This window comes from Chiloscyllium plagiosum, unplaced genomic scaffold, assembly GCF_037043375.1.
Source record: "Chiloscyllium plagiosum isolate Xiang-an unplaced genomic scaffold, Cpla_swu_hap1 HiC_scaffold_20, whole genome shotgun sequence".
In the NCBI taxonomy this organism is placed as follows: domain Eukaryota; kingdom Metazoa; phylum Chordata; class Chondrichthyes; order Orectolobiformes; family Hemiscylliidae; genus Chiloscyllium; species Chiloscyllium plagiosum.
The window spans coordinates 62340164-62368124 of NW_028270158.1; the positions used below are offsets into that span (position 1 = coordinate 62340164).

The following is a 27961-nucleotide window of genomic DNA, read 5'->3' on the forward strand; positions in this document are numbered from 1 at the left end:
GAGTGCGTCAAGGCTGCCCCCTGTCCGGCCAGCTGTATTCCCTGTGCGTGGAGCCTTTCCTGCGCCTCTTGCGGAGGAGGTTGTCAGGGCTGGTTCTGTGTGGCGCGGGCACGGGGATGCTCCTCACTTTCACCGACCCGGCTGACCTGGGGAGGATGCGCGAGTGCCAGGCCGTGTACTCGGCAGCGTCTTCTGCCAGGATCAACTGGGCCAAATGTTCCGGACTACTGGTCGGTCCGTGGCAGGTGGACTCTCTGCCGGAGGAGTTACGGAGGTTCAGCTGGAGTACCACCCATCTCCTCTACCTGGGGGTCTACCTCAGCCCGGCTGAGGAATCCTGGCCGGCCAACTGGCAGGAGCTGGAGGCCAAAGACTCGGCTCGCCTAGGCCGCTGGACAGGACTGCTCCGAGTGCTATCTTACAGGAGTCGAGTGCTGGTCATAAACCAGCTGGTGGCCGCCATGCTGTGGTACCAGCTGGTCACTTTGGTCCCGCCTCCTGACTTTGTCGCTGACATCCAGAGAACATTGATCGATTTCTTCTGGGACAAAAAGATGCACTGGGTCGCTGCGCAGGTTCTGAGTCTCCCTATTGAGGAGGGCGGTCAGTCGCTGGTGTGCGTCCGCACCCAGGTCGCGACGTTCCGCCTTCAGACCTTGCGGCGATACCTTTACGTCGAGCCTCCTCCTAGGTGGTGCGCCCTGGCGACGTATTTTTTCCGCCAGGTGCGTAACCTCAACTACGACACGCAGCTCCTGTTCGTCGACCGTGACGGTTTGGAGGTCGCCCTCAAGACGCTGCCTGTCTTTTACCAGGACCTGATCACTGTCTGGAACATGGTCGAATCGCGTCGCGCCTACCCTCCGGCTGGAGTAGCGGCTGTCGTCAGGGAGCCGTTGCTCAGGAATCCGCACCTCCGTACTCGCGGGTTCGAGTGGCTGTCGGAGGGGAGGACCGTGGCGGCGAGGGTGACCAGGGTCGGGGACGTGCTGGGTGCCGGGGGCCTGGGCTGGACGCTGCCGCAGGACATAGCAGGCAGGGCAGCGGTGGACGTCCAGTACGTGGCCACCGCCATCCGACGCCTTAAAACGGCGGTGCTCTGACCCGACGTAGTGCACCAGTTGGAGGACGCTCAGGTGTGCGGTGGGATCCCGTCCGCGCTCACCCCAGCCCGGACGGAATTTCACATTGGCCCCAAGGTCGTGTACTTCCCGCGGGAGCCTGTGCCCCACAACCTGAGCCGCCTCCGCAATTTTAATTTTGTTTCTTTCATAGGTATAAAAAGGAGGGCCTTGTATAGACTGCTGCTGCACACCGTCCACCTCTTCTCCCTCATCCACCGTCCGGACACGCCTTGGCGTGCCCATTTGCCACCGGGCGGTGGGGATCTCCAGTGGAGGGCTCTCTACGGGGGAGTCCTCCCCCTTTCTCTCGGGGATCTGGGGTGGAGGGTGCTGCACGCAGCAGTCCCCTGCAACCGCAGATTGCAGTGGTTCACGGACTCCCAGCCCAACTGCTTGTTCTGTAGCGCTGTGGAGTCCGTGGACCATGTGTATATTGGGTGTGGGCGTTTGCACTCCCTTTTTGATTTTCTGAAAAACCTCCTCCTCTGCTTTTGGTTGCACTTCAGTCCCACGCTCCTGATCTTCGGGCACCCGGTGTGGAGGAGGGAGGGGAGGTCTGAAGACTTCCTCGTGGGTCTGCTCCTGGGCCTGGCCAAACTGGCCATAAACAGGTCCAGGCAGCGGGCCGTGGAGGGGGTTGTTAGGGCCGACTGCCTGCCCTTCTTCCGCGGTTACGTTAGGGCCTGGGTGTCCTTGGAGAAGGAGCACGCGGTGTCGACCAACACCCTGGAGTTGTTCAGGGAGAGGTGGGCGCCGCAGGGAGTGGAGTGCATTATTTCTCCCTCCAACTCCAGTTTGATTTAGTCCTTACCCTCTCCTTCACTGTTTTGATCACACAGCACTGCCCTTTGATGTGAAGGGCAGTGTTTGTCACTGGCCACCCGGGTGTTTTCCTATCTCCTGGTGGTGGAAATTGAATAAAGATTCGTGCACTTTGTGTCTTTCACTGTGTCTCACACCTGCACACACAACATGGGTGCTGGGGAAAAAATAAGCACTACCGTACTTAGGTGGTAGTGTGGGGGTTAAATAAAAAAAAATTTAAAAAATAAACAGGAGTATCTATTTCCCCCCTCCAACTCTATTTTGATTTAATCACTGCCCTCCCCTTCACTGTTTGATCACACAGCATTGCCCCTTTTTGTGAAGGGCACTGCTTGTCACTGGCCACTCGGGTGTTTTCCTGTCTTCCTGTGGTGAAAATTGATTCGTACACCTTGTGTCTCTCACTGTGTCTCACACCTGCGCACACACACACCATGGGTGCTGGGGAAACAATAAGCACTACCACAGTTAGGCAGTAGTGTGGGGTTTATATATATAAAAAAATTAACCAGGAAGGGAAAAAAAAGGGGATTTACCCTCGAAGAAGGGCAATGCTTGTCACTGGCCACTCGGGTGTTTCCTTTCTTCCTGGTGGTGGAAACTGACTAAAGATTCATGCACCTTGTGTCTCTCACTGTGTCTCACACCTGCACACACACACCATGGGTGCAGGGGGGGGGGAAAAAAGAAAAAAATTTTAAAAAATAAAAAGGGGATTTACCCTCGAAGAAGGGCACTGCTTGTCACTGGCCAACTGGGGTGTTTTCTTTTCTTCCCGGTGGTTAAAACTGAATTAAAAATAAATTTAAAAAAAAAATAAACAGGAGTAGCTATTTCCCCCCTCCAACTCTATTTTGATTTAATCCCTGCCCTCCCCTTCACTGGTTGATCACACAGCATTGCCCTTTGATGTGAAGGGCACTGCTTGTCACTGGCCACTTGGGTGTTTTCCTATCTTCCTGGTGGTGGAAATTGAAGATTCGTGCACCTTGTGTCTCTCACTGTGTCTCACACCTGCACACACACATGGGTGCTGGGGAAAAAATAATAAGGATGGGTATATGAATAGGAAGGGTTTGGAGGGATATGGGCCGGGTACTGGCAGATGGGACTTATTTGGGTTGGGATATCTGGTCTGCATGGACAGGTTGGACCAAAGGATCTGTTTCCATGCTGTACATCTCTATGACTATATGACTCACTACCGCAGTTAGGCAGTAGTGTGGGAAATAGAACAAAAACAAAACAAGAAATCCAGGGGGAAAGAAACGAACAGGGGTTTCAGGGGTTCTGTTCACTTTGACAGCTGGGAGCTGGACCAGTATCAAGGACTTTCCACGTTAAAATAAAGGGTGACCTGACGACAGGAACACTGTCCCAACTTGGAATTTCCTCTCCATTCCTTCAGTGTTACTGAGTCAAAATCCTGCTTCTTTAAACTCCCTTTAAATATAATATTTTCAATTTTTGCAGATACACAAAATGAAGTGGCAAGTATGCTATAAGGTGCATGCAAAAATGCTTCAAGAGAATTTGGAGCAGCTCAGTGAGTGAGCAAAAAAACTTGGCAAGATGGAATAAAATGTGGAGAAATGTGAGGTTTCCCACTTTGATAGAAAAAAAAGAGAGACAGATTATTTCTTAAACAGCGAGAGACTGAGCAATGTTCAACTTCCTCAGCATTGATGAGTCACTGAAGATTAATATGCAAGGATGGCAAGTAATAAGGAAGATAAGTGGTTTGTTGGCTTTCATTATAAGATTTGATGTTGGGAGCAAAGATGTTTTACTGAAAATATATAAAGTTTTGATCAGGTCATGTCATCCCACCCAGACTTGACCCCTTATCTAATTCCTGTGGCTCTGTATATCCAAAGACCAATTCACCTAACCTGCAAATCTTTGGACAGTGGGAGGAAACTGGAGGAAACCCACACAGACAGGGAGATTGTGCAAACTCTGCACAGTCACCCAAGCCTGGAATCAACCTCAGGTCTCTGATACTGAGAGGCAGCAGTGCTAACCACTGAACCCCTATGCCACCCCAGGAGTGCTGTGCGCATGATGAGTTCCTTGCCTAAGGAATGATGGGAATGAGATGAAGGTTCATCAATACATTTCCTAGGATGGAATAAACTGAGTCTTTATCCTCAGGAGTTTAGAAGATTGAGAAACAATGAAAAGCGCACAAAATACTTACAAGGGTAGATGCAGAATAGGAGTTTCCCCCTGGCCAGGGTTCTAGGCCAAGGAACAGTTTCAGAACAAGAAGCTGGTCACTTAGGCTGAGATGTGGAGGGACCTCCTCACTCAGAGGGTGGTGAATCATTAAAATTATCTGCCTCAGAGGGCTGTGGGGTATTGAATGCTTTCATGATACACATCATTAGATTAGATTAGATTAGATTACTTACAGCGTGGAAACTGGCCATTCGGCCCAACAAGTCCACACCGACCTGCCGAAGCGCAACCCACCCATACCCCTACATTTACCCCTTACCTAACACTACGGGCAATTTAGCGTGGCCAATTCACCTGACCCACACATCTTTGGACTGTGGGAGGAAACCGGAGTACCCGGGGGAAACCCACGCAGACACGGGGAGAATGTGCAAACTCCACACAGTCAGTCGCCTGAGGGGGGAATTGAACCCTGCTCTCTGGCGCTGTGAGGCAGCAGTGCTAACCACTGTGCCACCGTGGCGCCCAAAACATAGATTTCTATGTTTTAAAAACAGCAACAGATAGTGCAGGAAACAGAATGTCATTGATTACTTGAAGTAGAAGATCATCCATAATCTCAACTGAATGGCTCAATGGGCCAAATGGCCTATTCCTACTTTTATTTCTTATGTTCTTCCTAACACGACAGAGTCTACATACATCACATGGACTGCGGTGGTTCAAAAAGGCAGCTCAACACTACTTTTTCCAGGGCAATTAGGGATAAGGAATAATTGTCAGCAACACCTATATCCAGCGAAATAATGATGGAACTAACTTCAGAGAGACAGCCCAGTTTTAATATTTTCATCAATCCCTCGGTTATATGAGTTGACATCAGTTTTCCCAGCATGAATCAAGTCTATTACCAGCTCAGTCCGTGTAGTTTAATATGTGTTTTAAATGGTCTAGGTTGACCCACAAGATGAAACATCTGCTCACTGTCTACTTTGTCAATTTCCTTCAGTATCTTATTTACCTCAATAAGATCTTTTCTTGCTCTTTTAAACTCTGGAGAGTATTGGCCTAAAGTGCTCGACTTCTCTGCATGAGACAAACCCCTTACCTCTGGGATCAATCTGGATGGACTTTGCCACTCTTGTATTCTGCACTGGCCCAGGATTGTTGAGGGACACATGTGTCAAGTAAACGAGGGAGGGAAGGGGCCCCTAGGATAGGGGAAGGTTGCTTGTTGGTTTGAGAGAGAGGTGGAAGAAAGGGAGTTAGCTAAGGTCCATTGATAGTGTCACTGGGTCTGCTTTTTGTGTTTCCCCAAGCACTGACTCTACCTGACCATCACTATTTGAATTGCAATGGTGGTGAGATGAGGTACTTACATGGACAATGATTTCATCCTTAAGGTCCTCAATCAGTATCTCGGCTTGAAGGCTGCCCATGAGTCTTTCCACTCTGGAGTTAATCAGGTGAGGGTGGCAATGTGTTGACTGGGGTTTCACTTAGATTAGATGTTCGGCCTCACCCCCAAAACCTGGGAATGGGAGAGGAGGGGGAACATAAGTTCTGCCCAATTTCAGATCAATGACCTTGTGATACAAGCTTTTACATTCAAAAAATGCTGGAAATACAGCAGCAGCTCTATCACAATCTGTTGAACAAGTCTGCTTTGGATGTGCTCTTCAGAAAGGAATATCAAAGGTGATCACGGCCTGTTGTAGTGTTAGGAAGAAACGGGAAGTTGGGAGTGACAGAGACACCAGACACTCTAAATCAATGAAGATGCATTTAGGACCGATGCATGTCAAGAGAACGTGGAAGATTATTACATTGCATAAGCTTAATTTTATAAAAAGTGCTGACCTAGGACAACCAACAGCTAACATTGGAAAGATGGAAAGAATTTGAATATCAGTGAAGGGCGTTTACCTTGTTGCAGCTGAATGCTAGTGTGGAGCGGACTGGGGACTGGAGGGTTGGAGTGAAGTGGGACTGTAGTTGGACTGGTACCTGGTGCAAGGTAAAAACAATGACTGCAGATGCTGGAAACCAGATTCTGGATCAGTGGTGCTGGAAGAGCACAGCAATTCAGGCAGCATCCGAGGACAGGCAAAATCGACGTTTCGGGCAAAAGCCCTTCATCAGGAATAAAGGTACCTGGTGCAGGCAGTCAGACCATGTGCTGAGCTGCTACTAAAGGAAACCCTTTACTGGACTGTAATGTCAATCCTTTAACAATGTTAAAACTATTTTATTTTTAACTTATTTTTTAGACACTGTACGTAATGCTATTACTTTTCCTTTCTGTATCCAAGATGACATTAGAAGCAGCCATTGTAAAAACTTTTCACTGTACACCTGAAAACAAAGGATATTCTATTCTATTCAAAAAAAAGGGATAGAATGACAAACCAAAAGAGAAAATGCTGGAAAATCTCAGCAGGTCTGGCAGCATCTGGAAGGAGAGAAAAGAACTGACCCTTTGTCACTGCGCAGGCGCAATGCTATGGCGCGCTGGCCGCTGGGAGTTGTAGTCCGCCTTTGTCCAGAGGTCTACCCGCAGGAATGGGAAGGCGGGCCTAGGTGGACTACGGTTCCCAGAGTTCCGGGCGGCCGAGGGGGTTGAGGGGCAGCGCGAAGTTTGTGGCGGAGACTGGCTCCTGCTCTCTCCCTGTTTCTCCGGAGCTGCTCCCGCTCCGGCCTCAGGATGATCGTGGCCCCGGCGGCCGAGAGGAACAAGGAGCCGATCCTGGCTGTTATCCGGCAGCAGCTGTGCTCCCGAGGCCGGGCCCCTGCTCTGGCGCTGGAGTTAGCCTCGGGATCCGGGCAGCACCTGGTGCACTTCGCCCAGGCTCTGCCCAGTGTGTTGTGGCAGCCGTCTGAAGTGGAGCCCCGGGCCCTGGAGAGGTGAGTCCTGGAGGGGGAGGGGGAGAGAGTACAGGCCCACACTCAGAACCTGCCAGAGTTTCCAAACTGCAGTGTCCCGCTATGATCATGAGCAATCCCTCTGTCTGCATCACCCTGTTCACCAACAATCCTCTGTCTGCACTCACCCTGTTCACCAACAATCCCTCTGTCTGCACTCACCCTGTTCACCAACAATCCCTCTGTCTGCACTCACCCTGTTCACCAACAATCCCTCTGTCTGCACTCACCCTATTCACCAACAATCCCTCTGTCTGCATCACCCTGTTCACCAACAATCCCTCTGTCTGCATCACCCTGTTCACCAACAATCCCTCTGTCTGCATCACCCTGTTCACCAACAATCCCTCTGTCTGCATCACCCTGTTCACCAACAATCCCTCTGTCTGCATCACCCTGTTCACCAACAATCCCTCTGTCTGCATCACCCTGTTCACCAACAATCCCTCTGTCTGCATCATCCTGTTCACCAACAATCCCTCTGTCTGCATCACCCTCTTCACCAACAATCCCTCTGTCTGCATCACGCTGTTCACCAACAATCCCTCTGTCTGCATCACCCTGTTCACCAACAATCCCTCTGTATACATCACCCTGTTCACCAACAATCCCTCTGTCTGCATCACCCTCTTCACCAACAATCCCTCTGTATACATCACCCTCTTCACCAACAATCCCTCTGTCTGCATCACCCTGTTCACCAACAATCCCTCTGTCTGCATCACCCTGTTCACCAACAATCCCTCTGTCTGCATCACCCTGTTCACCAACAATCCCTCTGTCTGCATCACCCTGTTCACCAACAATCCCTCTGTCTGCATCACCCTGTTCACCAACAATCCACCTGTCTGCATCACCCTGTTCACCAACAATCCCTCTGTATACATCACCCTCTTCACCAATAATCCCTCTGTCTGCATCACCCTCTTCACCAATAATCCCTCTGTATACATCACCCTCTTCACCAACAATCCCTCTGTCTGCATCACCCTGTTCACCAACAATCCCTCTGTCTGCATCACCCTGTTCACCAACAATCCCTCTGTCTGCATCACCCTGTTCACCAACAAACCCTCTGTCTGCACCATCCTGTTCACCAACAATCCCTCTGTCTGCATCACCCTGTTCACCACCAATCCCTCTGTCTGCATCACCCTGTTCACCAACAATCCCTCTGTCTGCACTCACCCTGTTCACCAACAATCCCTCTGTCTGCATCACCCTCTTCACCAACAATCCCTCTGTATACATCACCCTCTTCACCAACAATCCCTCTGTCTGCATCACGCTGTTCACCAACAATCCCTCTGTCTGCATCACCCAGTTCACCAACAATCCCTCTGTCTGCATCACCCTGTTCACCAACAATCCCTCTGTATACATCACCCTCTTCACCAATAATCCCTCTGTCTGCATCACCCTCTTCACCAACGATCCCTCTGTATACATCACCCTCTTCACCAACAATCCCTCTGTCTGCACCACCCTGTTCACCAACAATCCCTCTGTCTGCATCACCCTGTTCACCAACAATCCCTCTGTCTGCATCACCCTCTTCACCAACAATCCCTCTGTATACATCACCCTGTTCACCAACAATCCCTCTGTCTGCACCACCCTGTTCACCAACAATCCCTCTGTCTGCATCACCCTGTTCACCAACAATCCCTCTGTCTGCATCACCCTGTTCACCAACAATCCCTCTGTCTGCACTCACCCTGTTCACCAACAATCCCTCTGTCTGCATCACCCTCTTCACCAACAATCCCTCTGTATACATCACCCTGTTCACCAACAATCCCTCTGTCTGCACCACCCTGTTCACCAACAATCCCTCTGTCTGCATCACCCTGTTCACCAACAATCCCTCTGTCTGCATCACCCTGTTCACCAACAATCCCTCTGTCTGCACTCACCCTGTTCACCAACAATCCCTCTGTCTGCATCAACCTCTTCACCAACAATCCCTCTGTATACATCACCCTCTTCACCAACAATCCCTCTGTCTGCATCACGCTGTTCACCAACAATCCCTCTGTCTGCATCACCCAGTTCACCAACAATCCCTCTGTCTGCATCACCCTGTTCACCAACAATCCCTCTGTATACATCACCCTCTTCACCAATAATCCCTGTCTGCATCACCCTCTTCACCAACAATCCCTCTGTATACATCACCCTCTTCACCAACAATCCCTCTGTATACATCACCCTCTTCACCAACAATCCCTCTGTCTGCATCACGCTGTTCACCAACAATCCCTCTGTCTGCATCACCCTGTTCACCAACAATCCCTCTGTCTGCATCACCCTGTTCACCAACAATCCCTCTGTCTGGATCAGCCTGTTCACCAACAATCCCTCTGTCTGCACTCACCCTGTTCACCAACAATCCCTCTGTCTGCATCACCCTGTTCACCAATAATCCCTCTGTCTGCATCACCCTGTTCACCAACAATCCCTCTGTATACATCACCCTGTTCACCAACAATCCCTCTGTCTGCATCACCCTGTTCACCAACAATCTCTCTGTCTGCATCACCCTGTTCACCAACAATCCCTCTGTCTGCATCACCCTGTTCACGAACAATCCCTCTGTCTGCATCACCCTGTTCACGAACAATCCCTCTGTCTGCATCACCCTGTTCACGAACAATCCCTCTGTCTGCATCACCCTGTTCACCAACAATCCCTCTGTCTGCATCAACCTCTTCACCAACAATCCCTCTGTATACATCACCCTCTTCACCAACAATCCCTCTGTCTGCATCACGCTGTTCACCAACAATCCCTCTGTCTGCATCACCCAGTTCACCAACAATCCCTCTGTCTGCATCACCCTGTTCACCAACAATCCCTCTGTATACATCACCCTCTTCACCAATAATCCCTGTCTGCATCACCCTCTTCACCAACAATCCCTCTGTATACATCACCCTCTTCACCAACAATCCCTCTGTATACATCACCCTCTTCACCAACAATCCCTCTGTCTGCATCACGCTGTTCACCAACAATCCCTCTGTCTGCATCACCCTGTTCACCAACAATCCCTCTGTCTGCATCACCCTGTTCACCAACAATCCCTCTGTCTGGATCAGCCTGTTCACCAACAATCCCTCTGTCTGCACTCACCCTGTTCACCAACAATCCCTCTGTCTGCATCACCCTGTTCACCAATAATCCCTCTGTCTGCATCACCCTGTTCACCAACAATCCCTCTGTATACATCACCCTGTTCACCAACAATCCCTCTGTCTGCATCACCCTGTTCACCAACAATCTCTCTGTCTGCATCACCCTGTTCACCAACAATCCCTCTGTCTGCATCACCCTGTTCACGAACAATCCCTCTGTCTGCATCACCCTGTTCACGAACAATCCCTCTGTCTGCATCACCCTGTTCACGAACAATCCCTCTGTCTGCATCACCCTGTTCACCAACAATCCCTCTGTCTGCATCACCCTGTTCACGAACAATCCCTCTGTCTGCATCACCCTGTTCACCAACGATCCCTCTGTCGGCATCACCCTGTTCACCAACAATCCCTCTGTCTGCACTCACCCTGTTCACCAACAATCCCTCTGTCTGCATCACCCTCTTCACCAACAATCCCTCTGTATACATCACCCTCTTCACCAACAATCCCTCTGTCTGCATCACGCTGTTCACCAACAATCCCTCTGTCTGCATCACCCAGTTCACCAACAATCCCTCTGTCTGCATCACCCTTTTCACCAACAATCCCTCTGTCTGCATCACCCTGTTCACCAACAATTCCTCTGTCTGCATCACCCTGTTCACCAACAATCCCTCTGTCTGCATCACCCTGTTCACCAACAATCCCTCTGTCTGCATCACCCTGTTCACCAACAATCCCTCTGTCTGCATCACCCTGTTCACCAACAATCCCTCTGTCTGCATCACGCTGTTCACCAACAATCCCTCTGTCTGCACTCACCCTGTTCACCAACAATCTCTCTGTCTGCATCACCCTGTTCACCAACAATCCCTCTGTCTGCACTCACCCTGTTCATCAACAGTCCCTCTGTCTGCACTCACCCTGTTCACCAACAATCCCTCTGTCTGCATCACCCTGTTCACCAACAATCCCTCTGTATACATCACCCTCTTCACCAACAATCCCTCTGTCTGCATCACCCTGTTCACCAACAATCCCTCTGTCTGCACTCACCCTGTTCACCAACAATCTCTCTGTCTGCACTCACCCTGTTCACCAACAATCCCTCTGTATACATCACCCTGTTCACCATCAATCCCTCTGTCTGCATCACCCTGTTCACCAACTATCCCTCTGTCTGCACTCACCCTGTTCACCAACAATCTCTCTGTCAGCACTCACCCTGTTCACCAACAATCCCTCTGTCTGCATCACCCTGTTCACCAACAATCCCTCTGTCTGCACTCACCCTGTTCACCAACAATCTCTCTGTCTGCACTCACCCTGTTCACCAACAATCCCTCTGTATACATCACCCTGTTCACCATCAATCCCTCTGTCTGCATCACCCTGTTCACCAACTATCCCTCTGTCTGCACTCACCCTGTTCACCAACAATCTCTCTGTCAGCACTCACCCTGTTCACCAACAATCCCTCTGTCTGCATCACCCTGTTCACCAACAATCCCTCTGTCTGCATCACCCTGTTCACCAACAATCCCTCTGTCTGCATCACCCTGTTCACTAACAATCCCTCTGTCTGCATCACCCGGTTCACCAACAATCCCTCTGTCTGCATCACCCTGTTCACCAACAATCCCTCTGTCTGCATCACCCTGTTCACCAACAATCCCTCTGTCTGCATCACCCTGTTCACCAACAATCCCTCTGTATACATCACCCTCTTCACCAACAATCCCTCTGTCTGCATCACCCTGTTCACCAACAATCCCTCTGTCTGCATCACCCTGTTCACCAACAATCCCTCTGTCTGCATCACCCTGTTCACTAACAATCCCTCTGTCTGCATCACCCTCTTCACCAACAATCCCTCTGTCTGCATCACCCGGTTCACCAACAATCCCTCTGTCTGCATCACCCTGTTCACCAACAATCCCTCTGTCTGCATCACCCTGTTCACCAACAATCCCTCTGTATACATCACCCTCTTCACCAACAATCCCTCTGTCTGCATCACCCTGTTCACCAACAATCCCTCTGTCTGCATCACCCTGTTCACCAACAATCCCTCTGTCTGCATCACCCTGTTCACTAACAATCCCTCTGTCTGCATCACCCGGTTCACCAACAATCCCTCTGTCTGCATCACCCTGTTCACCAACAATCCCTCTGTCTGCATCACCCTGTTCACCAACAATCCCTCTGTATACATCACCCTCTTCACCAACAATCCCTCTGTCTGCATCACCCTGTTCACCAACAATCCCTCTGTCTGCATCACCCGGTTCACCAACAATCCCTCTGTCTGCATCACCCTGTTCACCAACAATCCCTCTGTCTGCACTCACCCTGTTCACCAACAATCCCTCTGTCTGCATCACCCTGTTCACCAACAATCCCTCTGTCTGCATCATCCTGTTCACCAACAATCCCTCTGTCTGCATCACCCTGTTCACTAACAATCCCTCTGTCTGCATCACCCTGTTCACCAACAATCCCTCTGTATACATCACCCTCTTCACCAACAATCCCTCTGTCTGCATCACCCGGTTCACCAACAATCCCTCTGTCTGCATCACCCTGTTCACCAACAATCCCTCTGTCTGCATCACCCTGTTCACCAACAATCCCTCTGTCTGCATCACCCTGTTCACCAACAATCCCTCTGTCTGCATCACCCTGTTCACTAACAATCCCTCTGTCTGCATCACCCTGTTCACCAACAATCCCTCTGTATACATCACCCTCTTCACCAACAATCCCTCTGTCTGCATCACCCGGTTCACCAACAATCCCTCTGTCTGCATCACCCTGTTCACCAACAATCCCTCTGTCTGCATCACCCTGTTCACCAACAATCCCTCTGTATACATCACCCTCTTCACCAACAATCCCTCTGTCTGCATCACCCTGTTCACCAACAATCCCTCTGTCTGCATCACCCTGTTCACCAACAATCCCTCTGTCTGCATCACCCTGTTCACTAACAATCCCTCTGTCTGCATCACCCTCTTCACCAACAATCCCTCTGTCTGCATCACCCGGTTCACCAACAATCCCTCTGTCTGCATCACCCTGTTCACCAACAATCCCTCTGTCTGCATCACCCTGTTCACCAACAATCCCTCTGTATACATCACCCTCTTCACCAACAATCCCTCTGTCTGCATCACCCTGTTCACCAACAATCCCTCTGTCTGCATCACCCTGTTCACCAACAATCCCTCTGTCTGCATCACCCTGTTCACTAACAATCCCTCTGTCTGCATCACCCGGTTCACCAACAATCCCTCTGTCTGCATCACCCTGTTCACCAACAATCCCTCTGTCTGCATCACCCTGTTCACCAACAATCCCTCTGTATACATCACCCTCTTCACCAACAATCCCTCTGTCTGCATCACCCTGTTCACCAACAATCCCTCTGTCTGCATCACCCGGTTCACCAACAATCCCTCTGTCTGCATCACCCTGTTCACCAACAATCCCTCTGTCTGCACTCACCCTGTTCACCAACAATCTCTCTGTCTGCACTCACCCTGTTCACCAACAATCCCTCTGTATACATCACCCTGTTCACCATCAATCCCTCTGTCTGCATCACCCTGTTCACCAACTATCCCTCTGTCTGCACTCACCCTGTTCACCAACAATCTCTCTGTCTGCACTCACCCTGTTCACCAACAATCCCTCTGTCTGCATCACCCTGTTCACCAACAATCCCTCTGTCTGCACTCACCCTGTTCACCAACTATCCCTTTGTCTGCACTCACCCTGTTCACCAACAATCTCTCTGTCAGCACTCACCCTGTTCACCAACAATCACTGCCTGCATCACCCTGTTCACCAACAATCCCTCTGTCTGCATCACCCTGTTCACCAACAATCCCTCTGTCTGCATCACCCTGTTCACCAACAATCCCTCTGTCTGCATCACCCTGTTCACCAATAATCCCTCTGTCTGCATCACCCTGTTCACCAACAATCCCTCTGTCTGCATCACCCTGTTCACCAACAATCACTGTCTGCATCACCCTGTTCACCAACAATCTCTCTGTATGCACTCACCCTGTTCACCAACAATCCCTCTGTCTGCATCACCCTGTTCACCAACAATCCCTCAGTCTGCACTCACCCTGTTCACCAACAATCCCTCTGTCTGCATCATCCTCTTCACCAACAATCCCTCTGTCTGCACTCACGCTGTTCACCAACAATCCCTCTGTCTGCACTCACACTGTTCACCAACAATCACTGTCTGCATCACCCTGTTCACCAACAATCCCTCTGTCTGCATCACCCTGTTCACCAACAATCACTGTCTGCATCACCCAGTTCACCAACAATCTCTCTGTATGCACTCACCCTGTTCACCAACAATCCCTCTGTCTGCATCACCCTGTTCACCAACAATCCCTCTGTCTGCACTCACCCTGTTCACCAACAATCCCTCTGTCTGCATCACCCTGTTCACCAACAATCACTGTCTGCATCACCCAGTTCACCAACAATCTCTCTGTATGCACTCACCCTGTTCACCAACAATCCCTCTGTCTGCATCACCCAGTTCACCAACAATCTCTCTGTATGCACTCACCCTGTTCACCAACAATCCCTCTGTCTGCATCACCCTGTTCACCAACAATCCCTCTGTCTGCATCAGCCTGTTCACCAACAATCCCTCTGTCTGCATCAGCCTGTTCACCAACAATCCCTCTGTCTGCACTCACCCTGTTCACCAACAATCCCTCTGTCTGCATCACTCTCTTCACCAACAATCCCTCTGTATACATCACCCTCTTCACCAACAATCCCTCTGTATACATCACCCTCCTCACCAACAATCCCTCTGTCTGCATCAACCTGTTCACCAACAATCCCTCTGTCTGCATCACGCTGTTCACCAACAATCCCTCTGTCTGCATCACGCTGTTCACCAACAATCCCTCTGTCTGCATCACCCGGTTCACCAACAATCCCTCTGTCTGCATCACCCTGTTCACCAACAATCCCTCTGTATACATCACCTTCTTCACCAATAATCCCTCTGTCTGCATCACCCTGTTCACCAACAATCCCTCTGTCTACATCACCCTCTTCACCAACAATCCCTCTGTCTGCATCACCCTGTTCACCAACAATCCCACTGTCTGCATCACCCTGTTCACCAACAATCCCTCTGTCTGCATCACCCTGTTCACCAACAATCCCTCTGTCTGCATCACCCTGTTCACCAACAATCCCTCTGTCTGCATCACCCTGTTCACTAACAATCCCTCTGTCTGCATCACCCTGTTCACCAACAATCCCTCTGTATACATCACCCTCTTCACCAACAATCCCTCTGTCTGCATCACCCGGTTCACCAACAATCCCTCTGTCTGCATCACCCTGTTCACCAACAATCCCTCTGTATACATCACCTTCTTCACCAATAATCCCTCTGTCTGCATCTCCCTCTTCACCAACAATCCCTCTGTCTACATCACCCTCTTCACCAACAATCCCTCTGTCTGCATCACCCTGTTCACCAACAATCCCTCTGTCTGCATCACCCTGTTCACCAACAATCCCTCTGTCTGCATCACCCTGTTCACCAACGATCCCTCTGTCTGCACTCACCCTGTTCACCAACAATCCCTCTGTCTGCACCACCCTGTTCACCAACAATCCCTCTGTCTGCATCACCCTGTTCACCAACAATCCCTCTGTCTGCACTCACCCTGTTCACCAACAATCCCTCTGTCTGCACTCACCCTGTTCACCAACAATCCCTCTGTCTGCATCACCCTGTTCACCAACAAACCCTCTGTCTGCACTCACCCTGTTCACCAACGATCCCTCTGTCTGCATCACCCTGTTCACCAACAATCCCTCTGTCTGCACTCACCCTGTTCACCAACAATCCCTCTGTCTGCACTCACCCTGTTCACCAACAATCCCTCTGTCTGCATCACCCTGTTCACCAACTATCCCTCTGTCTGCACTCACCCTGTTCACCAACAATCCCTCTGTCTGCATCACCCTGTTCACCAACAATCCCTCTGTCTGCACTCACCCTGTTCACCAACTATCCCTTTGTCTGCACTCACCCTGTTCACCAACAATCTCTCTGTCAGCACTCACCCTGTTCACCAACAATCACTGCCTGCATCACCCTGTTCACCAACAATCCCTCTGTCTGCATCACCCTGTTCACCAACAATCCCTCTGTCTGCATCACCCTGTTCACCAACAATCCCTCTGTCTGCATCACCCTGTTCACCAACAATCCCTCTGTCTGCATCACCCTGTTCACCAACAATCACTGTCTGCATCACCCTGTTCACCAACAATCTCTCTGTATGCACTCACCCTGTTCACCAACAATCCCTCTGTCTGCATCACCCTGTTCACCAACAATCCCTCTGTCTGCACTCACCCTGTTCACCAACAATCCCTCTGTCTGCATCATCCTCTTCACCAACAATCCCTCTGTCTGCATCACCCTGTTCACCAACAATCCCTCTGTCTGCATCACCCTGTTCACCAACAATCACTGTCTGCATCACCCAGTTCACCAACAATCCCTCTGTCTGCACTCACCCTGTTCACCAACAATCCCTCTGTCTGCATCACCCTGTTCACCAACAAACCCTCTGTCTGCACTCACCCTGTTCACCAACGATCCCTCTGTCTGCATCACCCTGTTCACCAACAATCCCTCTGTCTGCACTCACCCTGTTCACCAACAATCCCTCTGTCTGCACTCACCCTGTTCACCAACAATCCCTCTGTCTGCATCACCCTGTTCACCAACAATCTCTCTGTCAGCACTCACCCTGTTCACCAACAATCACTGCCTGCATCACCCTGTTCACCAACAATCCCTCTGTCTGCATCACCCTGTTCACCAACAATCCCTCTGTCTGCATCACCCTGTTCACCAACAATCCCTCTGTCTGCATCACCCTGTTCACCAACAATCCCTCTGTCTGCATCACCCTGTTCACCAACAATCACTGTCTGCATCACCCTGTTCACCAACAATCTCTCTGTATGCACTCACCCTGTTCACCAACAATCCCTCTGTCTGCATCACCCTGTTCACCAACAATCCCTCTGTCTGCACTCACCCTGTTCACCAACAATCCCTCTGTCTGCATCATCCTCTTCACCAACAATCCCTCTGTCTGCACTCACGCTGTTCACCAACAATCCCTCTGTCTGCACTCACACTGTTCACCAACAATCACTGTCTGCATCACCCTGTTCACCAACACTCCCTCTGTCTGCATCACCCTGTTCACCAACAATCACTGTCTGCATCACCCAGTTCACCAACAATCTCTCTGTATGCACTCACCCTGTTCACCAACAATCCCTCTGTCTGCATCACCCTGTTCACCAACAATCCCTCTGTCTGCACTCACCCTGTTCACCAACAATCCCTCTGTCTGCATCACCCTGTTCACCAACAATCACTGTCTGCATCACCCAGTTCACCAACAATCTCTCTGTATGCACTCACCCTGTTCACCAACAATCCCTCTGTCTGCATCACCCAGTTCACCAACAATCTCTCTGTATGCACTCACCCTGTTCACCAACAATCCCTCTGTCTGCATCACCCTGTTCACCAACAATCCCTCTGTCTGCATCAGCCTGTTCACCAACAATCCCTCTGTCTGCATCAGCCTGTTCACCAACAATCCCTCTGTCTGCACTCACCCTGTTCACCAACAATCCCTCTGTCTGCATCACTCTCTTCACCAACAATCCCTCTGTATACATCACCCTCTTCACCAACAATCCCTCTGTATACATCACCCTCCTCACCAACAATCCCTCTGTCTGCATCAACCTGTTCACCAACAATCCCTCTGTCTGCATCACCCTGTTCACCAACAATCCCTCTGTCTGCACCACCCTGTTCACCAACAATCCCTCTGTCTGCATCACCCTGTTCACCAACAATCCCTCTGTCTGCATCACCCTGTTCACCAACAATCCCTCTGTCTGCATCACGCTGTTCACCAACAATCCCTCTGTCTGCATCACGCTGTTCACCAACAATCCCTCTGTCTGCATCACCCGGTTCACCAACAATCCCTCTGTCTGCATCACCCTGTTCACCAACAATCCCTCTGTATACATCACCTTCTTCACCAATAATCCCTCTGTCTGCATCACCCTCTTCACCAACAATCCCTCTGTCTACATCACCCTCTTCACCAACAATCCCTCTGTCTGCATCACCCTGTTCACCAACAATCCCACTGTCTGCATCACCCTGTTCACCAACAATCCCTCTGTCTGCATCACCCTGTTCACCAACAATCCCTCTGTCTGCATCACCCTGTTCACCAACAATCCCTCTGTCTGCATCACCCTGTTCACTAACAATCCCTCTGTCTGCATCACCCTGTTCACCAACAATCCCTCTGTATACATCACCCTCTTCACCAACAATCCCTCTGTCTGCATCACCCGGTTCACCAACAATCCCTCTGTCTGCATCACCCTGTTCACCAACAATCCCTCTGTATACATCACCTTCTTCACCAATAATCCCTCTGTCTGCATCTCCCTCTTCACCAACAATCCCTCTGTCTACATCACCCTCTTCACCAACAATCCCTCTGTCTGCATCACCCTGTTCACCAACAATCCCTCTGTCTGCATCACCCTGTTCACCAACAATCCCTCTGTCTGCATCACCCTGTTCACCAACGATCCCTCTGTCTGCACTCACCCTGTTCACCAACAATCCCTCTGTCTGCACCACCCTGTTCACCAACAATCCCTCTGTCTGCATCACCCTGTTCACCAACAATCCCTCTGTCTGCACTCACCCTGTTCACCAACAATCCCTCTGTCTGCACTCACCCTGTTCACCAACAATCCCTCTGTCTGCATCACCCTGTTCACCAACAAACCCTCTGTCTGCACTCACCCTGTTCACCAACGATCCCTCTGTCTGCATCACCCTGTTCACCAACAATCCCTCTGTCTGCACTCACCCTGTTCACCAACAATCCCTCTGTCTGCACTCACCCTGTTCACCAACAATCCCTCTGTCTGCATCACCCTGTTCACCAACAATCCCTCTGTCTGCATCACCCTGTTCACCAACAATCCCTCTGTCTGCACTCACCCTGTTCACCAACAATCCTTCTGTCTGCACTCACCCTGTTCACCAACAATCCCTCTGTCTTCATCACCCTGTTCACCAACAATCCCTCTGTCTGCATCACCCTGTTCACCAACAACCCCTCTGTCTGCATCACCCTGTTCCCCAACAATCCCTCTGTATACATCACCCTCTTCACCAATAATCCCTCTGTCTGCATCACCCTGTTCACCAACAATCCCTCTGTCTGCATCACCCTGTTCACCAACAATCCCTCTGTCTGCATCACCCTGTTCACCAACAATCCCTCTGTATACATCACCTTCTTCACCAATAATCCCTCTGTCTGCATCACCCTCTTCACCAACAATCCCTCTGTCTGCATCACCCTGTTCACCAACAATCCCTCTGTATACATCACCCTCTTCACCAACAATCCCTCTGTCTGCATCACCCGGTTCACCAACAATCCCTCTGTCTGCATCACCCTGTTCACCAACAATCCCTCTGTATACATCACCTTCTTCACCAATAATCCCTCTGTCTGCATCTCCCTCTTCACCAACAATCCCTCTGTCTACATCACCCTCTTCACCAACAATCCCTCTGTCTGCATCACCCTGTTCACCAACAATCCCTCTGTCTGCATCACCCTGTTCACCAACAATCCCTCTGTCTGCACTCACCCTGTTCACCAACAATCCCTCTGTCTGCACTCACCCTGTTCACCAACAATCCCTCTGTCTGCATCACCCTGTTCACCAACAAACCCTCTGTCTGCACTCACCCTGTTCACCAACGATCCCTCTGTCTGCATCAGCCTGTTCACCAACAATCCCTCTGTCTGCATCAGCCTGTTCACCAACAATCCCTCTGTCTGCACTCACCCTGTTCACCAACAATCCCTCTGTCTGCATCACTCTCTTCACCAACAATCCCTCTGTGTACATCACCCTCTTCACCAACAATCCCTCTGTATACATCACCCTCCTCACCAACAATCCCTCTGTCTGCATCAACCTGTTCACCAACAATCCCTCTGTCTGCATCACGCTGTTCACCAACAATCCCTCTGTCTGCATCACGCTGTTCACCAACAATCCCTCTGTCTGCATCACCCTGTTCACCAACAATCCCTCTGTCTGCATCACCCTTTTCTCCAACAATCCCTCTGTCTGCATCACCCTGTTCACCAACAATCCCTCTGTCTGCATCACCCTGTTCACCAACAATCCCTCTGTATACATCACCCTCTTCACCAATAACCCCTCTGTCTGCATCACCCTCTTCACCAACAATCCCTCTGTATACATCACCCTCTTCACCAACAATCCCTCTGTCTGCATCACGCTGTTCACCAACAATCCCTCTGTCTGCATCACCCTGTTCACCAACAATCCCTCTGTATACATCACCCTCTTCACCAATAATCCCTCTGTCTGCATCACCCTCTTCACCAACAATCCCTCTGTATACATCACCCTCTTCACCAACAATCCCTCTGTCTGCATCACTCTGTTCACCAACAATCCCTCTGTATACATCACCCTCTTCACCAATAATCCCTCTGTCTGCATCACCCTCTTCACCAATAATCCCTCTGTCTGCATCACCCTCTTTACCAACAATCCCTCTGTCTGCATCACGCTGTTCACCAACAATCCCTCTGTCTGCATCACCCTGTTCACCAACAATCCCTCTGTCTGCATCACCCTTTTCTCCAACAATCCCTCTGTCTGCATCACCCTGTTCACCAACAATCCCTCTGTCTGCATCACCCTGTTCACCAACAATCCCTCTGTATACATCACCCTCTTCACCAATAACCCCTCTGTCTGCATCACCCTCTTCACCAACAATCCCTCTGTATACATCACCCTCTTCACCAACAATCCCTCTGTCTGCATTAGCCTGTTCACCAACAATCCCTCAGTCTGCACTCACCCTGTTCACCAACAATCCCTCTGTCTGCATCACTCTGTTCACCAACAATCCCTCTGTATACATCACCCTCTTCACCAACAATCCCTCTGTCTGCATCACCCTCTTCACCAATAATCCCTCTGTCTGCATCACCCTCTTCACCAACAATCCCTCTGTATGCATCACCCTCTTTACCAACAATCCCTCTGTCTGCATCACGCTGTTCACCAACAATCCCTCTGTCTGCATCACCCTTTTCTCCAACAATCCCTCTGTCTGCATCACCCTGTTCACCAACAATCCCTCTGTATACATCACCCTGTTCACCAAGAATCCCTCTGTCTGCATCACCCTGTTCACCAACAATCCCTCTGTCTGCATCACCCTGTTCACCAACAATCCCTCTGTCTGCATCACCCTGTTCACCAACAATCCCTCTGTCTGCATCACCCTGTTCACCAACAATCCCTCTGTCTGCACTCACCCTGTTCACCAAAAATCCCTCTGTCTGCATCACCCTGTTCACCAACAATCCCTCTGTCTGCATCACCCTGTTCACCAACAATCCCTCTGTCTGCATCACCCTGTTCACCAACAATCCCTCTGTATACATCACCTTCTTCACCAATAATCCCTCTGTCTGCATCACCCTCTTCACCAACAATCCCTCTGTCTACATCACCCTCTTCACCAACAATCCCTCTGTCTGCATCACCCTGTTCACCAACAATCCCACTGTCTGCATCACCCTGTTCACCAACAAACCCTCTGTCTGCATCACCCTGTTCACCAACAATCCCTCTGTCTGCATCACCCTGTTCACCAACAATCCCTCTGTCTGCATCACCCTGTTCACTAACAATCCCTCTGTCTGCATCACCCTGTTCACCAACAATCCCTCTGTATACATCACCCTCTTCACCAACAATCCCTCTGTCTGCATCACCCGGTTCACCAACAATCCCTCTGTCTGCATCACCCTGTTCACCAACAATCCCTCTGTATACATCACCTTCTTCACCAATAATCCCTCTGTCTGGATCTCCCTCTTCACCAACAATCCCTCTGTCTACATCACCCTCTTCACCAACAATCCCTCTGTCTGCATCACCCTGTTCACCAACAATCCCTCTGTCTGCATCACCCTGTTCACCAACAATCCCTCTGTCTGCATCACCCTGTTCACCAACGATCCCTCTGTCTGCACTCACCCTGTTCACCAACAATCCCTCTGTCTGCATCACCCTGTTCACCAACAATCCCTCTGTCTGCATCACCCTGTTCACCAACAATCCCTCTGTCTGCACTCACCCTGTTCACCAACAATCCCTCTGTCTGCACTGACCCTGTTCACCAACAATCCCTCTGTCTGCATCACCCTGTTCACCAACAAACCCTCTGTCTGCACTCACCCTGTTCACCAACGATCCCTCTGTCTGCATCACCCTGTTCACCAACAATCCCTCTGTCTGCACTCACCCTGTTCACCAACAATCCCTCTGTCTGCACTCACCCTGTTCACCAACAATCCCTCTGTCTGCATCACCCTGTTCACCAACAATCTCTCTGTCAGCACTCACCCTGTTCACCAACAATCACTGCCTGCATCACCCTGTTCACCAACAATCCCTCTGTCTGCATCACCCTGTTCACCAACAATCCCTCTGTCTGCATCACCCTGTTCACCAACAATCCCTCTGTCTGCATCACCCTGTTCACCAACAATCCCTCTGTCTGCATCACCCTGTTCACCAACAATCCCTCTGTCTGCATCACCCTGTTCACCAACAATCACTGTCTGCATCACCCTGTTCACCAACAATCTCTCTGTATGCACTCACCCTGTTCACCAACAATCCCTCTGTCTGCATCACCCTGTTCACCAACAATCCCTCTGTCTGCACTCACCCTGTTCACCAACAATCCCTCTGTCTGCATCATCCTCTTCACCAACAATCCCTCTGTCTGCACTCACGCTGTTCACCAACAATCCCTCTGTCTGCACTCACACTGTTCACCAACAATCACTGTCTGCATCACCCTGTTCACCAACAATCACTGTCTGCATCACCCAGTTCACCAACAATCTCTCTGTATGCACTCACCCTGTTCACCAACAATCCCTCTGTCTGCATCACCCTGTTCACCAACAATCCCTCTGTCTGCACTCACCCTGTTCACCAACAATCCCTCTGTCTGCATCACCCTGTTCACCAACAATCACTGTCTGCATCACCCAGTTCACCAACAATCTCTCTGTATGCACTCACCCTGTTCACCAACAATCCCTCTGTCTGCATCACCCAGTTCACCAACAATCTCTCTGTATGCACTCACCCTGTTCACCAACAATCCCTCTGTCTGCATCACCCTGTTCACCAACAATCCCTCTGTCTGCATCAGCCTGTTCACCAACAATCCCTCTGTCTGCATCAGCCTGTTCACCAACAATCCCTCTGTCTGCACTCACCCTGTTCACCAACAATCCCTCTGTCTGCATCACTCTCTTCACCAACAATCCCTCTGTATACATCACCCTCTTCACCAACAATCCCTCTGTATACATCACCCTCCTCACCAACAATCCCTCTGTCTGCATCAACCTGTTCACCAACAATCCCTCTGTCTGCATCACCCTGTTCACCAACAATCCCTCTGTCTGCACCACCCTGTTCACCAACAATCCCTCTGTCTGCATCACCCTGTTCACCAACAATCCCTCTGTCTGCATCACCCTGTTCACCAACAATCCCTCTGTCTGCATCACGCTGTTCACCAACAATCCCTCTGTCTGCATCACGCTGTTCACCAACAATCCCTCTGTCTGCATCACCCGGTTCACCAACAATCCCTCTGTCTGCATCACCCTGTTCACCAACAATCCCTCTGTATACATCACCTTCTTCACCAATAATCCCTCTGTCTGCATCACCCTCTTCACCAACAATCCCTCTGTCTACATCACCCTCTTCACCAACAATCCCTCTGTCTGCATCACCCTGTTCACCAACAATCCCACTGTCTGCATCACCCTGTTCACCAACAATCCCTCTGTCTGCATCACCCTGTTCACCAACAATCCCTCTGTCTGCATCACCCTGTTCACCAACAATCCCTCTGTCTGCATCACCCTGTTCACTAACAATCCCTCTGTCTGCATCACCCTGTTCACCAACAATCCCTCTGTATACATCACCCTCTTCACCAACAATCCCTCTGTCTGCATCACCCGGTTCACCAACAATCCCTCTGTCTGCATCACCCTGTTCACCAACAATCCCTCTGTATACATCACCTTCTTCACCAATAATCCCTCTGTCTGCATCTCCCTCTTCACCAACAATCCCTCTGTCTACATCACCCTCTTCACCAACAATCCCTCTGTCTGCATCACCCTGTTCACCAACAATCCCTCTGTCTGCATCACCCTGTTCACCAACAATCCCTCTGTCTGCATCACCCTGTTCACCAACGATCCCTCTGTCTGCACTCACCCTGTTCACCAACAATCCCTCTGTCTGCACCACCCTGTTCACCAACAATCCCTCTGTCTGCATCACCCTGTTCACCAACAATCCCTCTGTCTGCACTCACCCTGTTCACCAACAATCCCTCTGTCTGCACTCACCCTGTTCACCAACAATCCCTCTGTCTGCATCACCCTGTTCACCAACAAACCCTCTGTCTGCACTCACCCTGTTCACCAACGATCCCTCTGTCTGCATCACCCTGTTCACCAACAATCCCTCTGTCTGCACTCACCCTGTTCACCAACAATCCCTCTGTCTGCACTCACCCTGTTCACCAACAATCCCTCTGTCTGCATCACCCTGTTCACCAACAATCCCTCTGTCTGCATCACCCTGTTCACCAACAATCCCTCTGTCTGCACTCACCCTGTTCACCAACAATCCTTCTGTCTGCACTCACCCTGTTCACCAACAATCCCTCTGTCTTCATCACCCTGTTCACCAACAATCCCTCTGTCTGCATCACCCTGTTCACCAACAACCCCTCTGTCTGCATCACCCTGTTCCCCAACAATCCCTCTGTCTGCATCACCCTCTTCACCAACAATCCCTCTGTCTGCATCACCCTGTTCACCAACAATCCCTCTGTCTGCTTCACCCTGTTCACCAACAATCCCTCTGTATACATCACCCTCTTCACCAATAATCCCTCTGTCTGCATCACCCTGTTCACCAACAATCCCTCTGTCTGCATCACCCTGTTCACCAACAATCCCTCTGTCTGCATCACCCTGTTCACCAACAATCCCTCTGTATACATCACCTTCTTCACCAATAATCCCTCTGTCTGCATCACCCTCTTCACCAACAATCCCTCTGTCTACATCACCCTCTTCACCAACAATCCCTCTGTCTGCATCACCCTGTTCACCAACAATCCCACTGTCTGCATCACCCTGTTCACCAACAAACCCTCTGTCTGCATCACCCTGTTCACCAACAATCCCTCTGTCTGCATCACCCTGTTCACCAACAATCCCTCTGTCTGCATCACCCTGTTCACTAACAATCCCTCTGTCTGCATCACCCTGTTCACCAACAATCCCTCTGTATACATCACCCTCTTCACCAACAATCCCTCTGTCTGCATCACCCGGTTCACCAACAATCCCTCTGTCTGCATCACCCTGTTCACCAACAATCCCTCTGTATACATCACCTTCTTCACCAATAATCCCTCTGTCTGCATCTCCCTCTTCACCAACAATCCCTCTGTCTACATCACCCTCTTCACCAACAATCCCTCTGTCTGCATCACCCTGTTCACCAACAATCCCTCTGTCTGCATCACCCTGTTCACCAACAATCCCTCTGTCTGCACTCACCCTGTTCACCAACAATCCCTCTGTCTGCACTCACCCTGTTCACCAACAATCCCTCTGTCTGCATCACCCTGTTCACCAACAAACCCTCTGTCTGCACTCACCCTGTTCACCAACGATCCCTCTGTCTGCATCAGCCTGTTCACCAACAATCCCTCTGTCTGCATCAGCCTGTTCACCAACAATCCCTCTGTCTGCACTCACCCTGTTCACCAACAATCACCCTGTCTGCATCACTCTCTTCACCAACAATCCCTCTGTATACATCACCCTCTTCACCAACAATCCCTCTGTATACATCACCCTCCTCACCAACAATCCCTCTGTCTGCATCAACCTGTTCACCAACAATCCCTCTGTCTGCATCACGCTGTTCACCAACAATCCCTCTGTCTGCATCACGCTGTTCACCAACAATCCCTCTGTCTGCATCACCCTGTTCACCAACAATCCCTCTGTCTGCATCACCCTTTTCTCCAACAATCCCTCTGTCTGCATCACCCTGTTCACCAACAATCCCTCTGTCTGCATCACCCTGTTCACCAACAATCCCTCTGTATACATCACCCTCTTCACCAATAACCCCTCTGTCTGCATCACCCTCTTCACCAACAATCCCTCTGTATACATCACCCTCTTCACCAACAATCCCTCTGTCTGCATCACGCTGTTCACCAACAATCCCTCTGTCTGCATCACCCTGTTCACCAACAATCCCTCTGTATACATCACCCTCTTCACCAATAATCCCTCTGTCTGCATCACCCTCTTCACCAACAATCCCTCTGTATACATCACCCTCTTCACCAACAATCCCTCTGTCTGCATCACTCTGTTCACCAACAATCCCTCTGTATACATCACCCTCTTCACCAATAATCCCTCTGTCTGCATCACCCTCTTCACCAATAATCCCTCTGTCTGCATCACCCTCTTTACCAACAATCCCTCTGTCTGCATCACGCTGTTCACCAACAATCCCTCTGTCTGCATCACCCTGTTCACCAACAATCCCTCTGTCTGCATCACCCTTTTCTCCAACAATCCCTCTGTCTGCATCACCCTGTTCACCAACAATCCCTCTGTCTGCATCACCCTGTTCACCAACAATCCCTCTGTATACATCACCCTCTTCACCAATAACCCCTCTGTCTGCATCACCCTCTTCACCAACAATCCCTCTGTATACATCACCCTCTTCACCAACAATCCCTCTGTCTGCATTAGCCTGTTCACCAACAATCCCTCAGTCTGCACTCACCCTGTTCACCAACAATCCCTCTGTCTGCATCACTCTGTTCACCAACAATCCCTCTGTATACATCACCCTCTTCACCAACAATCCCTCTGTCTGCATCACCCTCTTCACCAATAATCCCTCTGTCTGCATCACCCTCTTCACCAACAATCCCTCTGTATGCATCACCCTCTTTACCAACAATCCCTCTGTCTGCATCACGCTGTTCACCAACAATCCCTCTGTCTGCATCACCCTTTTCTCCAACAATCCCTCTGTCTGCATCACCCTGTTCACCAACAATCCCTCTGTATACATCACCCTGTTCACCAAGAATCCCTCTGTCTGCATCACCCTGTTCACCAACAATCCCTCTGTCTGCATCACCCTGTTCACCAACAATCCCTCTGTCTGCATCACCCTGTTCACCAACAATCCCTCTGTCTGCATCACCCTGTTCACCAACAATCCCTCTGTCTGCACTCACCCTGTTCACCAAAAATCCCTCTGTCTGCATCACCCTGTTCACCAACAATCCCTCTGTCTGCATCACCCTGTTCACCAACAATCCCTCTGTCTGCATCACCCTGTTCACCAACAATCCCTCTGTATACATCACCTTCTTCACCAATAATCCCTCTG

General features: G+C 50.4%; 1 protein-coding gene across 1 annotated transcript in view; it reads left to right on the forward strand.

The window, feature by feature from the left end:
* Window positions 1-6745: 6745 nt before the first annotated feature.
* The window catches only part of mettl26 (methyltransferase like 26), a 68789-nt gene continuing 47573 nt past the window's right edge, over window positions 6746-27961 (forward strand). Inside the window, exon 1 of the mRNA XM_043711127.2 lies at window positions 6746-7034. Coding sequence (XP_043567062.2) covers window positions 6835-7034 — 200 coding nt within the window. The 5' untranslated portion in view covers window positions 6746-6834. The remainder of the gene's footprint in view (window positions 7035-27961) is intronic.